Source organism: Ciconia boyciana, chromosome 1, assembly GCF_034638445.1.
Source record: "Ciconia boyciana chromosome 1, ASM3463844v1, whole genome shotgun sequence".
Taxonomy (NCBI): domain Eukaryota; kingdom Metazoa; phylum Chordata; class Aves; order Ciconiiformes; family Ciconiidae; genus Ciconia; species Ciconia boyciana.
This window is the reverse complement of record NC_132934.1, coordinates 32,973,533-32,988,650: the sequence shown is the minus strand read 5'-3', so window position 1 is coordinate 32,988,650 and position 15,118 is coordinate 32,973,533. Positions and strand designations below refer to the sequence as shown.

The 15,118-nt window shown below is 37.9% G+C and overlaps 1 protein-coding gene across 1 annotated transcript in view; it reads right to left on the bottom strand.

The window, feature by feature from the left end:
* Window positions 1–15,118, bottom strand: part of CNTN1 (contactin 1) — a 99,168-nt gene that overhangs the window by 22,625 nt on the left and 61,425 nt on the right. The window contains exons 17-18 of the mRNA XM_072875070.1: window positions 9,308–9,542; window positions 5,627–5,730 (exon numbers count right to left, since the gene is read on the bottom strand). Coding sequence (XP_072731171.1) covers window positions 5,627–5,730; window positions 9,308–9,542 — 339 coding nt within the window. The remainder of the gene's footprint in view (window positions 1–5,626; window positions 5,731–9,307; window positions 9,543–15,118) is intronic.

Sequence of the window (15,118 nt, the reverse complement as noted above, 5' to 3'; positions counted from 1 at the left end):
AATTCATTACACATTACAAAGCACCAGTTTAAAAGAGAGTAATTCCTATGGAGTGATGCCATTTCATAGGTGTGTCACATAGACAGGGTCCTGTTCTGCGTGGCCTTGTGAGATGCAAGTGAGAGTAAAACACTGTCAGTCTCTGGGTTTTGCCTGTTTTATAACCATTTGCGTAAGACTAAATTACTGCACTAACCTGAAAGAGCAGAAAGCCATGCCCATTACATTTTGGTTTTGAGTGGTTTTACTCTCAGCATTTCTGCTCGGCTTCTGCCTGTCTTCATAATGATTTTTGGATATGCTACATGAGGGCCTTTTAAAATCTTTTCAGGAAGAGGTTAATGTTGGTAATTTCAGGCTCTAGGAAAAATCTTGCTTTGCCAGATTTGACTAGTGACATCAGGTATCCTGTTATTTTATCTTTTAAATAGCAACTGCTTTAATCTTCTGTTCTGCTGACATTAGTTTTCCTTGGAAACGTCATTGAAGGAATAGGTTAGAAGAGTAGATAGTTTGTCAAGATGTTAATATCACAGTTCTCCTCTTTACAAATTATGGGCACAACCCTTCCTTGGCAAGCCCTCATTTTCTCCTGTTCACATTTATATTAAAATGCATAATAAAAACATTTGTTTTACCTCAGACCATGCACTGTGGCTGAATGAAGAGTGGTGCAGCAGAGGATTTCTCTTCACCTACTTCAAATGTCTTTGGACATGGTAACAGTCAATATCACTACACAGAGGATACTCTCTTTTAAATACTAAAGTCTCTTGTCAGAGTTTGTTGCCTCAGTCTTGCCCACCAGTGTTAGAGTTTACTCATATTCTGGTTATTATAAATGTGACCATATCATAATGGCTTTTCTCACTCTTTCCTAGTGTAGAGAGAATCATATTGTATCTGCAGGCCAAACTGGCTCCCGTTTTTAAATATGGCATGCATACCTGCCTTTCAGCAGGCACGAATGGGTAATTTTTAGTTATATAAATATATGTCCTGCACAGTGTTTTGGAATTTTAAGCCACTAGCATCCTAAACATCAGTTTACTGTAATTTAGGCACTCACACTCATGAAATTCCCACTTATCGAGGTGGCTATTTTACTGAGTCAACAGCCTTTGCCCCAGAATGAGTGAGGAATGTGCACCCAATCCATCCTGCAGGCTTCTGCAGCAAGGTAGTAACCTCCACTTGATGAATGGTTTCAAACTGGCATGGATCTGAAACCGTCAGTCATTTCACCTAAAGGTCTGATTATGATCTTCAAGTCAGATTTTTTTTATATGATTATTATTAACAAACTGTTGTAGATAAGTTGCTGTCGTTGAATGCAACCAGCTGTATACCATAAGCTGTTAACTGTAAGTGGCTGACTCAAGTGTGAGAGGGCATGTACATCAGGAGCTACAGGACATCATGTCTATCTGTCCCTAAGTTCAAACAAGTTTCTAGCCTGCAGTAAAGGGATGTGTGTGAAGTTCTAGGTGGCCAAAAGTTTCTTAGCTACGACAGGACCAATGGTAGCTTTGTTGTTGATATTAACTGGCCATTGAAGACTAATTAATTCATTTTTAGTATGTTCTATTATGTTAATTAAGTACCTGCTTTACCTGAAGATAACACACTTTATGGTAAACACATTTTATGGGAAGCTTTTGTTAATCATGGGGCATATGCTGGAAGCCTTCGAATACCTCTGACTTGCAAAACTTTCTACACTCCTACTAGTAGGAGTAGTTCATTTGCACTACAGTGGTGCTATGGGCCTAATATAACAAGTAATATACAATACCAAACAAGACAAGCGAGAACAATGAATGAAAATGTAAATTACTTCACTGAGAGCATATTACATTTCAGGCAGAAGTAATATAATTTAAAAATTAAATTAAATTTAAATCCCAAATACTATTGTTCTTGGCAGCGATGTTGTGGACTTAACTAATCCTATAGTGTGTGAGCTGTGTGTCACACACTCAGAATGTTCTTCTTCACGTCTTCATTTAATATACAGTCATATCTACATATTGGATCATTGTAACTACTCTTGGAAAAAAAATTTGAAATAAGATGACTGCCTTAAGAGCTAAGAAAAAGTACTGTCTCCTTTATGCTATTCCTACATTTCTCTTCCCACTTATTATTTAAATACTTTAAAAGTCTCTTGAAATAACCTGGAAATTTCTTTCACTCTCCTGCCTCTGTGGAAGTGATACTAGAATTAATTGCCCCGTTGCTTCAAGACAGCACATTTTCCCACTTTGCTCAGTAGCGTCTCTCTTTTTATTAAAGAGCTTGGATAATAATCCCGGACAGTCTGCTTTTTCCTGGTGCTCTGCATTTACCTTGTTAGGGTAACCCATAGACAAGGAATCCCCAGGGGACACGGGAGGGTATTTCACCCCAGTTCTAGAGTTTGTTGTAGGAGATAAGCCAGCAGTGATCTGTGGGAAGGGAATGCCTTAGCCATCATGAATTAGTACAGCCTTCTGCGCTGAAATCAGGGAAAAACACTCTTTCATGGTCCTCTCCTCTATTCAAATTTTAATATACTGAAATGCATAAGAAGTTTTTTCTCTAAGTGTCATGAAACAACAGCTCTCATATTCATGGAAGTTTTACATAGGAGAGACATAAAAGAGATACTTTACTCATACTAAGAAAGAATGCTAGTAGCATATTTCAGTAAACAAGGGACAATGGTGGTGAATAGTGATAAATTTGTTTAATAAAATAAACATGTATCTATTGCATAGAAGCAGCAGGAACTACAGATAGTGTCTTTGGTACTGCATGCACTGAAGAGCTGTGGCTTTTAGCAGGCTATAGCAAGAACTCATAAATCTTAAATTCTCTATATGGATGGAATAGTTTTCATACTTTATCTCTTCTTTAAGTGTCAGCTGAGGATACTCCTCTGTAATGGCAAAATGTATCAGCTCACACTCATCACCATGAGGGCAGTGATCCTGACAGTATGCATTAGTGTCAAGAAAATCTGACTCCTCCTGGTGTGAAAAGTGTTGTGTTACAGTGAAATACCTTCAGGTACTTTGCTGAGAGTACTCCCACCTCTTAAACTCTAGCATTTAAAAGGTCAATTATGCAATTTTCAGGTAATAATAAAGACCAAAATGAAACTGAGAAGGTGTTCTGGTGAATGAGGGATTTTGCCAACTTGTGTTACAGCTGAGCAGTAATTAAAAAATAAATATTGGAATATTTCTTGACACCTATAAAGATAGAGCTTTCCAGACATATCCACTGGAATTTTATAATGTAGTTTGAGTGCTTCTTCCCCCACAACCTGTATTGTAACTTCACAAAAGCTATCTACAGCCTTGACCTTCCAGAAGAGCCCGCTCTATTTTTGCTCTGTACCATGGCTTCTTCAGGAGTGATGGGAGATGTGATCTTCAGGAGCACGAGACTTTCTTTTTGCCCTCAGTGTAAAAGCACAGGCTTGCCTTTTGCTGCTTTCCCCACTACTAGAATGAGGCTGGTTTGCTCTAGAGAAAAAGATCTCAGAATGAACACCTTACTGAGCTCCATGGGGCACTAATTCATGCCTATCAGTCTGTTTATTGTGTAGCCAGATGGGAACTTTTTTCCACAGTCCTGATAACTAGAAGGTTACTTTAGAAAAAGAGAAAAAAAGAGAAGAAATTCATTCTAATGCCAGTGCTCACTTTACATACTCAAGCCACCCAGTTCATACTGGATTTGTGGAAGTGTAGTACTTCTCTAGGAATGAGTGGACGAAGTTATCCAGCTATCAAAATAAGGCCACACCCCGCACCTCTATATTCTGTGAAACAGAGCTCTCCACCCCTTCCCAGGGTATCCCACCTTTCTTCAGAACACCAGTTATTCTCTTTTCAGCCCAAAGATCCTCCATGCTTCTTTCCAACTTTCTTCCTTTTTTCTATTCACTGTTCCATGGATCCTGTTCTTTCCTGCTGAATCCTCTTCCCTCCCTTCTTTCCCTGATGTCCTCTGACAGCAATTCAGATGGCTTTATGTAAAATAAAGTAAAATTTTTAAAATGGCCCAAGTGGGTTGCCTATGGGAATGTTCTCCCACCATGTACTTTCCCTATTCATCCTCACCCCTCCAGCCTTCCTACTCCCTTCCCCATTACAACTCTCAGCATCCATTGTCATGCTTTATCGCCACTGCAATCCCAACCTCTCCAGTGCTCTCCTTGTTGCTGCTCTCTCCACAGTCCCACAAATCCCCTGGTGTGTGCCTGACAAGTGTCTGTTCTGATTATTCAGGGTGCACAGGCTTTGTGCCCAGTTTCTGTGCAGACTGTCCAGCTCGGGAGTGCAACACTGCTACATGGCTGGCTTGCTTGAGCTCACAGATCTGGGCACTCCACCCGGCTCTCAAGTTACAAACATGAATTTGTCTATCCTATTCTAGCCTCACAATCCCTATGAAACACCAAATCAGTGGGCTGCTTTAGTAAATTAGGAATTACCATTGATGTCAGTGTCTTAATTTCAAACCTCAGTGTCCTCTGCTTGTAATTTTAAAACTTTATGTGTGTACCGTGTAGAATCAAGCTTTATATGGGACACTATGCTAGTTCCTATTGAGATCTTCGCAATGATCTTGTTACAGTATCCCAAAAATACTACATGAATCTCATGGCGACAGAAACAGAGATCAGGAAATATAGAAACAAGTACTACTAATTAAAAGAACATTTATTCATAGATTTCAGTCATAGAAATACATTCTGTGAGGTTACTCCACAGTTGTATGTGCTCATTTTGGAACATAGAGGCTACCATCAAGCAGCCAACAACTTAAATCACAAAGCAAGTCACTAACAAACTAAGACCCAAATCCCTATTTTGGAGAGCAGCCAAAGTGAGCCGTCTGCACACTGCAGAGTTCGTCAGCATCCACTGTGCGTGGATGATGTTAAGACCTCCCTGCTGGAGTACTACGTGGCCGTTTCTGGTTGCACGCACCCTGTGGCTGTTGTCATATTTGTACAAGGACAAGAACAATTTTTACCAGTAGTACCACCTAGTCTTGGACCAGATGAACATACCTTGAAGCTCTTTTTCATGTGGAGAATAGAAACCATGAACAAAACATTGTCTTGCACAATAGCACTGTCTCTGTTATACTGGATTCTGGGCATTTGTCACCTGGTCCCACTTACTATAGGATTTGTGGGTGAATTATTTTAATAACTGCTGAGAATTTAAATAGGCTGTGAGTTAGTTACAATTTCATGTCCATGTTGTCAATCACACCCAAAACTTAATCTCAATATATTTTGAGAAGGTAGAGATAGGCATTCAATTATGTAACATACAGAGACAAGATTATTTTATGAAATAATGATGCTTTTTTCAGTTGAATAGTGAGCACAAACTGTGTTACCATGTTTTTTTAACATGCGTTAACACTGTGTTAATGTGTTTTAGTAATGAGGTACATAGCAAGAAAAATAATGTTTCTCAGGATGTGAAATCTGTACAGCAAACGTCAACTAAAGAGAAGTGAACCCTAAGAGACAGAATGCTAGAGCAGGAATTATCCTTGTGTTTACCTACTGAAATTAAATGAATGAGAAGATACACAGTGTCACCTCTAGACTCACCTGATATCCTTCCACAGATTTATCAGAAACATGGTGCCAAGAAACAGACATTTCAGAAGATGACAAAACTTTTACGCTCACATCTGTAGGTATTTCAGTTGGAGCTGGAAGACGAAACACATGTTAAATATCCAATCATCTCATCCAGTGATATTGTTATACTTGCTTGCATTTCTTATTATTTTCTTGGTATCAGGGGGCCAAGTGTGTTAGTCTTTAATCTGTTTTGACTTGAGTAAACTTTAAATTCAGTCATGATCTGTATGGGAAATGACTCTATAAAAACAAAGCAATGATTCTATTACTTGGCTCAGACTATGTATTTTTATGCTTCAACAGACTCCATGCTGAAATTTCTGTAAATTAAAAACAGGCTTTGATAAATAGAATGAAGCATCCAGTGATCTTTTACTAAATTGGACAGCAGCTCACAGATTATGTACATCAGATTTTTTAAGCTATCTACACACAAATATTTATGTGCATGTCACTTAGTCATGATGATACAGAGTTTTTATGAGACCAGATATTAGATATAGAGCTGGCCAGTGGCACATATAAACTTGAACATAGGTGTGAAATAATCCAAAAGCACCCTTCTATTATGCATATATCACAAAGTTGATTTTTTTTGTGTTCTTAGTTCTGGACACCAGCCAATGCAGAATAAAGACCATTATAATGTGGTATGCTTATTCAGGGCTTAGAATATTAAGTTCTAGTTTAATTATAAGAAGCTGTTAATTTCACTGTTGCTTGCATTTTAAGTGAGGTAAGGAATTTAAAAAGGCATAAACTTAGCCATGTCTATAAAAGATAAGCTAAGAACAGTTCTCTGTCGCGAATCTTTTGAAACAAGTTGCAACAGACAGGCATGGCAGCCTCAGCTGAGGAAAGCTTTCATATACTTAATCTTCCAACTGGGCATCCAGTCAACTATGCATCAAAACAGCCACTGTTAAGAAAAAAATCAGTTACATCTCTCATGAAAAGTATCCTAGGTAACAAAATAATCTTATATGCAAAGTTACTTTTTGTAATTGTCTTTCAATGACTGTTAATAATGCAAATGTATAATTAAAAAATGATACATTATTGCAAAATTGTTTTCACAATGACAGGAATTTAGATAAGCAAGCGGCCTGTGCACTCATTACTAGCAATCATTACTCACTACTAGCAATGGCAGGTATGACTAGTAGTTGTCAGATATGGAACTTGGCTTAAAACATGTGGGAACAAAGACATTCCCCAGTCACTAAAGTGAATAAAGATGCCCACAGTTATAACTAGACACACATAGATATATTACAAAATACACAACTTAGTGGAAATGCTGTCATTATATTTATGTATGTACGGAATATTGTATGACCATATTGCTTTAAAATCTCACTAATACCCTGGAGAATTTGTGTTGTCTGACAGTAGTAATATCACTTGCTGATTCAGAGGTACAGAAATACAGGTGGAATAGATGTGATCATCTAATCTATTCCCAAATCACTCACTCTTCTCCATTGTATCAATTACAGAATTTGCTAGAATGTTTCATGTTGAAAAGTTCCAACTGCCAGGGATTTTGCTGATACGATACTCTAAACAATACTCCATCTGCTTATGCTTGTTTATGAGCTCCAAATAATTTATATCCCTATTTGGCATTTATGTTCTATAAGTATTTTGCCAGAAAGATGACATCAGCTGCTTTTCTCCAGACTTCTAATTCAGTAATTCTACCAATAAAAGAAGCAATCATGTGGGCCTCACAATATGTTCTCTTCACTGAAAACATAGTGGTCATCACACAATTATCTTCTAAGCGTAACTATACAAAGCTAAGGCTGGGGGCCAGTAAGCATGCTACAAGGTACTGAGGTGACTCTACAGAAGTCCTGATGCCAGCAGAAAACTCTGCAGAACGTTCTTTGGAGTAACTTTCATTACACCTACTGGAAAAATTCCTTCTAACCCTCCCTGAAGTTCCTGGATTTGATATGGTCAGTAGTCAGGGTCATAGCTCTGCACAGAAGCTGTCAGCACTACTAGTAAGGTTTGGAGCATCGTGAATCTGACTGTTTTGGTGACTCTTGTGCTTGAAATCAAAGAAAAGAAGTAGGTTCACTGAGCTTCTATTCCTTTTGCTGTCTGGATCTGGCAACATTTAACCACAAGTGTTTCTATCAAGTGTCTGGACTTTGCTAAAGTCTATGTTAGAACATCAGCAGCCACTGAAGTGACTTCTTTATCTGGAAGCTGGCACTACTGCACATTTGCTTTTCTTCTGTCTTTTGGAGCTACTAGGCTCTGCCATGCCTCTGAACTTAGAGAGCTATACAAACACACTCCCATCCCTGACACGGTTAGTATAATCCTAACATAAACACATGGGAGCTTATCAGTCAGCTGTCGATAATGTCTCTGAGAAAGGATGGATACTGAAATGTTATTTGGCAGATACGGCTTTTATTACACCATAGTTATTTACTAACTTATTTATACAATTGCAAAAACAACTGTTCTGTTGCTGCAGCAGCTGTTGAAGACAATATCCTAAGGTACGCTTTTCTGAGAAAAAGGATTAGCATTAACCTCTTCAGATAGCTAAGTGTTACTAGCTTGAATCCTGAATTATCTTAAGAAACAAAAGGACTATTTTATCTTTTCTCTGTGTGTGGGTGATTTGTGTGCAAAGTTCCCATTAGTGCTAATGGGAACCATGAACATAAATCTCCCATAAAGTACACAGAGTAAAGAACAGAGTTGGAAGTGTGAGAATGTGGCCTTGTTATCATATCCCTCCTCTTGGATCTTTGGTCTGCATCTGTTGACTTTGTGAAGAAGATTCTGCTCTATGGAAAGAAAAATATGAGCAATTCTTTGGGTTTCTGGCAGAAATTAATAAACCATATTTTTTTAAAACAGACTTGAGTAATTATGTTGCAATTAGGATATTCTGATTTAATGTAAACCTTCTTCTAATGCTTCCTCTCTCCTGCTAAGTTTGGAAATGTCATTTAAACTTGAATCCTAAAGATCACAGCATGTGAAATAATTCCAGCAAGAATGAAGAAAAAGATTTTAGTGAAATGTCAAAGAGGTTTTCATTAAATTATTCACTTGCTAGGTCTAACATCAAAACCAGAATAAAGAACGTGGCAGGGATAATTTATATTAGACTCTAAACATGCTTGAAATGTAACTAGATACAACTGAACTATCATTCCTTCACAAGTTTTGGGCTAAATTCTGATACTGATCTACTAGAATAATAGGCTTTAGTGTGGTCTGTAAGAAGAAAAAATGCAGACATATACTAAATACTTGTATTAAGATCACAGAGACATTGCTGGATAATGATGCAAATGTTTTAGGTAACAGATATGAAGATCAGAATTTCTTTTTTTAAAATTCTTAAATCTTTTAACAAGCTGTCTGAAAAATCTTGAATGCTTCTGTGTATCGTTCATTCAGACATCAAGTACAGCCAAGTGCTCTGCATCCCACAGAAAATAGAGTCTAAAGTTGTTTATTCAGAACAATTGCAAGTGTTTTGTATGAGCAATATATACCCTCCTTGCTGAAGGTGTATGTTGCTATATCGATCAGTGTCAAGGACCAGGTTCTCTCTACTGATGTACTGGGCCCTCAGTGTAAAACTTATCTGGAACCTTTACTCACCATCTTGTGCTGAATAAATGACAGCAGTGAGACTGAATGGTCCATCCCCCTTGTTGTTAAAAGCTTTCACTTTTACTTGATACTGGGTTGAAGGTGGCATTGATTCATCCTTGTGGACATACCGGCCAATTTCAGGATTAGTAACTGTAACTCTTCTCCATTCTTTCTCACCAAATGGCTTGAAAGCCACTATATAACCAAAGTTATTGCCATAGTGGTATTCTCTTGATAAAGGCTGAAGAGGCAAAAGATAAAACATTACTTTTTGTAGCCAGCTAAACAAATGGATCTCTAATGAAATATAAACAGTACAGAAAGCCTCGATATGCGCATTGTAAAACACTGAACTAAAGTTCCATTTTCTCCTGGTTTGCTTCTACAGTTTGCTCCAGCCCCTTTAAAAATACACCATCTTCCTTTAAAAATACATCAGCTTCATTATGCAGATCTGCAGTAGTAGCATATCTGCTACTAAAATATTTTAAGATCTTGTTCCTCATCCAAACTCAGTGCAAGACACATCATGTTATCTCCTACGGGAAGAAAACAAGACTGATTGTGTACTAAAACTGTTGTCAGCTGTAGCTAGCAAAAAAGGCTTCCTTAAGGAGTGATAGTGGATATGTAACACAGACACACTGTGCAAGTATATGGGTCCATGTGCATGTGTGGAGATAGATATTCTTGTGAAACAGAGAGAGAGAAGAGAAAATTTATGTGGCTGGCCTAAATTATATTAATTTACCTAAAGTTGGTCACCTAGGCAACTTGCACAGGTGGTGAAGAGAGATGGACACATTCAAAGAATGATTCATCCTACCAATTTTCACTGACAATGGAGGGGGTCCAGTTGCTGGTTTAGACTATCTACCTAGCTTCTAACTGGTAAAATTTAAGTGAAATGACTCCCACTTTCAGCATGAGCATTAAAGATACCTATCCGAAATATTTCTTAAAACTATAGCTGATTTCCTATACCAGCAATACTGGAAAATACAAAATTACAGAAGACCATCTGCTATAATGAATTTTACTTCATTTACCAAAGCTCTACATTCAGTGATCCCTCCTTAGTCCATGGAACCTTTACCACAACTATTAGACAGTGCACCCAATGGGCCAAAATCATGTCATTCATCAGCGCATCTGAAGGCTGACCAGAAGCATCCTTTGAAAATAAACTTCCTGCATCACCTTTTCCCATACTGTAAACCTCACAGAGATGAAATAGCTTATCTTGAGGCAAAGGTCCTGGAGCAGTGCAACACAGAGTAATTATTCTCCTTAGGTGTCTGCCCACTACGGTAGCACTTCAGCCAACATATGTGGAGAAATTCTGAGCAAGGATTTATGAAACTTAGGTGTTAATAGCGGAACAAGACAAAAAAACCCCTAGCTCACAAATTTTGATGTTTGTATTTGTATGAAGCTAGAATGGAGCTCCAAAGATTCTCTGAGAAAGAAAATTCTGGTGAAAACTCACTGAATTTTTGGAACAATAGAAACATTTAAGTTTTGACTTCAGAAACATAACACATAGATTAGAACACTAGTATACATAATACAACAAGAAAAAAATTAAGGCAAACACAGATGTTGGAACTCAAAATTTGAAAAATGTCTGATAAGGATATATGAACAATGATGGAACTTCTTTTCTTCATGACAAAGCTTCCAAGAGAAATGTACAGAATCAGACCAAAGGCTGGGATTTCTGCCTTTACTCAGCTTAAGGTTAAGTGATCCCTGCCCCAGGTGTGCCAGCTATCAGATCCTGTTGCATCCCGTTTTCTCTGTTGCTGCTGTAAAGTTTCACCATCCTGCAACATCAGTGCTAAAGTCACAAGAATAACAGTACAGCAATATTAAAAGCAGGCAGCTTTCAGCAGGCTGAGGACAGAAAGCTGGTTCTAGATGAAGCTCCCTAGACACCAGTGCTTCAGCATGGGATCATCACTGGATACAGGCAAAAACCAGCTGTGGGAGTAATGCCCAGAATCCAACAGGATTTACCATCTGCAGAGTTCAGTAACCAGTAGTTTCCTCTTGCTTGCTGTTCTTTTTTCCCCACACTTAACTGCACCTCTAGCAGAACAGTGGCTCAGTTCAATCAAAAACTGGAAAGTGGACTCAGCACACCATGACTAGGGGACCCTTCCAGAACCCAGGATATGTATGGGCAATCTTCCAGACTGAGTGCCTCTTGCTTCCTGGGTGGGTACTCTAACCGTGACTCCATGTTGCAGAAGACAACTGACTGATGCAGCTGACTGCAGGTCTCTACATACATAACTTCTTTGGCTTTTCTGGGGAACACAGGTGAAATGCTGATATATGTCAAATCTGGATTATAACAGAGCTTTAGACAGTGGAAAAATACCCATCTACCTACAACATAACTTCTGAGAACACATGAATTACTTAAGTGTAATTGGTAATTAAGATGACTGACAACAGATAAAATTCAAGAAACCCCTCATGCCAAAAAGGAGATGGACATTTGGTCTCTAGTTGTGACACTAACCACAAGTCACCAGGTGAAGACTCTAACTACAAATCAGCTATGAAAAAAAAAATACTAGATAATCGATTTTATGTGCTTAATTTTCTGTGTGTCAGGCATATTCTGAGTGTACCTATTGGATGAGGTAACTCATGTCTTAGCTTGTTTTCTACCTCAGGTCTGACTGGACATCAAGTGCAAATTGGATACCTAGTTTCCCAGAACAGCTAACATACCTTCATGTACCTAAATTTAGATTCACAGGCAACCTTGCAATTCAAAAAGTAAAAGATTTCATGGACCAGGTTACCTTCGATAGCTCGTCTTCTGAATCCATCATTGTATGTAGCTGCTTAAAATAAACCAGAATCATTTCTCATATGTCTAAAGTAAGTAGCCTGGATGCGGCCCTAGTCTCAGAATGATTTTCAGCCAGAGCAAACTTTAGAAAGCCAGGACTGGCATTTAAAAATTATATTCTGGAAGGTCTTAAATAAAATGTTGAAAGCAGCTTGCCCTCCAATGGCTGCACATAATAAGTAGGTATAAGTAGCTGAATAGTTTGTAGTATCCACTAAAAACTTTGAAAAACAAAACGGAAGATGGAAAGACAAATGGGGAAAAATGAGGAAGAATGGGCATGCCACTCCCAGTTCTCTTTCTCAGTTCTTCTTTCAAAACAAGACTCAGAAGAGCTTTGATTGCATCTCTGGCTGTCTCATTCAACTTGGGCTTATGAGTCATAGCAAAAGCTGAAAGCGGGTTGGCAGCAACATGTGAACCTGCCATCCATTTTGTTCTTCTCTTCTTAATTAAGGACTATTTTGAGTAGCATATGCAAATGTCAGCACATTTCAGGGAATCAATATACACCTTTATCTTAGCCTTACAGATAGATATACTGTTGTCTGTCAGACAGGCTCCATAAATCTAATGCCTCTATTCAAAAACACTTGCTAGACATAGTAGTGGAAGATTCTTGGGAAGTAAATATTTGAAGCCATGCTTAATTTGTCTGACTAAATGAGCTACTCATTACAGAAAAGATGTAAAAAGCATGACATTAAGTAAGAGAAATAATGGGAATATAAATCTACTTGGGCGTATAGGAAAGACTGAAATTATCTTGTACTTCAGATCTTGCATTAGTCACTATTCTCCTGGTTATAATTTTCTTTTTTTCATTTGGTCTGTCCTGGTTTCAGCTGGGATAGAGTTAATTTTGTTTCTAGTAGCTGGTATAGTGCTGTGTTTTTGATTTAGTATAAGAATAATGTTGATAACACACTGATGTTTTAGTTGTTGCTAAGTAGTGCTTACACTGGTCAAGGACTTTTCAGCTTCCCATGCTCTGCCAGGTGCACAAGAAGCTGGGATGGGGGCACAGCCAGGACAGCTGACCCCAACTGGCCAAAGGGCTATTCCATACCATATGACATCATGCTCAGTATAGAAACTGGGGGGAGCTGGCCAGGGCAGTGACTGCTGCTCGGGGACTAGCTGGGCATCGGTCAGTGGGTGGTGAGCAACTGCATCGTGCATCACTTGTTTTCTACATTCTTTTATTGTTATCATTATTATTTTCTCTTCCTCTGCTGTCCCATTAAACTTTCTTTATCTCAACCCACAGGCTTTACTTTTTTTTTCCCAATTCTCTCCCCCATCCCACCGGTGGCAGGGAGAAGGGTGAGCGAGCAGCTGTGTGGTGCTTAGTTGCCGACTGGGGTTAAACCACGAGAGGTCACCGCCAAGTTTTCATTGTATTGAAAATGCCACACGTATGGGTCTTTACATGCAATGCAAGAAGTAGTTGTTAAAGTTTTTATAAGACAGCACTTGTGAAGAAATAATAAAATAATCTAGGTCTTGTGCAACTGTCCATTGCATGCGTTCTTATTTGACTTTTGCTCTTCAAAAATAAATAAAGATCAGAACCAAACCAATTAGGATACATCTACTTCCTAACCTATTCTTAGTGGAACTAAGAAATAACCTTTTCAATATATTTTAACAGAAGTGTATATCTTCCTTTTTCAGAAACTTAGAAATTTTTTCTTTAAGTAAATTCGTTGCTAAAATGCTTAGGAAGACTGAATAAATATTTTGAACTGAATTAAAAAAAAAAAAAAACAAAACACAGGAAAGCCCCAATGTGTTAGCTCAAGCATATGGCTGACTATTTCTGGGTCACACTTGAGAACTTTTCCAAAGAGGTATGATCAACCTTCAGTACAAAGAAGGAAATAAGCATATAGATTAAAATTTGTACATTCAAAAGGAGGATCCCTATACAACAATGACAAAGTTGCTGTTGGAATTATGTCATCTTTATATTACTTCCCACAAGAAAAAGCACTCTTCATAGAGGTAAATAAGCTGCTACATCTGAAACAAACTATTCCCCAAAAGGGACAAATGGCATAATGTGCCTTATGTTCCTCATATCCCTACGAAGGCGAACAGAGAGGTCATCAGCAAGATAAACTTGGTAATTTTTTCAAGCATAACATTTAATTATCTTTCTTTGCCAGAGGTAATGCTTCTGTAACTCTGTTTTTGCTGGATACTGATAGGCTCTGACGTGAATCAGAAAGGCTTTTTTGTTTTATTTCTCCTCCCTAGCTTTCCCAAATACCTTTCAGAAGACTTCAACTCTCTCTTCCATGCAACTTTTGCCTACACCACAACTTTGCTTATAAATTCTTATCCTCTCTTGTTCTGGGTTTTGCTTTCTTCCTATCTTGTCTCTTTTCCCTTCTTCCTTGTTTTCAGAAGCATTTTTTTCCCCACAGTATAGGCAAATTTTAAAAAACATTGCTTCAATACCAGAATGAAGACAGCATTTGTATATATAGCTATATATACACAAGAGTTTTTAAAGACAAAATATCATGGCCTGAATACCTACAGTACATGAGAGAGATGAAATTTTCAGAAGACTTTGCTTACTGAAAAGCTTTTTTGAAGACACTGTAATCTTTTGAACTGTTAATTCCATTATTTTTGTGATTAACATTTTATCTCTGTCCTTTTCCTCTTTCTTTATTTTGCTTAATACATAATCATTACAGAAAAATTAATGGCTTGGAGGAAATGAACAACAACATCAGTACGTGGATATCAATGAATGGCTAAATTGTGGTATGAGGCAACATTGTTTTGTGTTACCAGTCACATTACCATAAAGTAAAACTTATAAAATGTCAATATGCAAGAATTTCTTTAAAACTCCAGTTAATAACTATGACAGGCTAGTTTATAGAATGGTAATCTATTTTCTTTTTTTTTTATAAAGCCTATAAATCTGA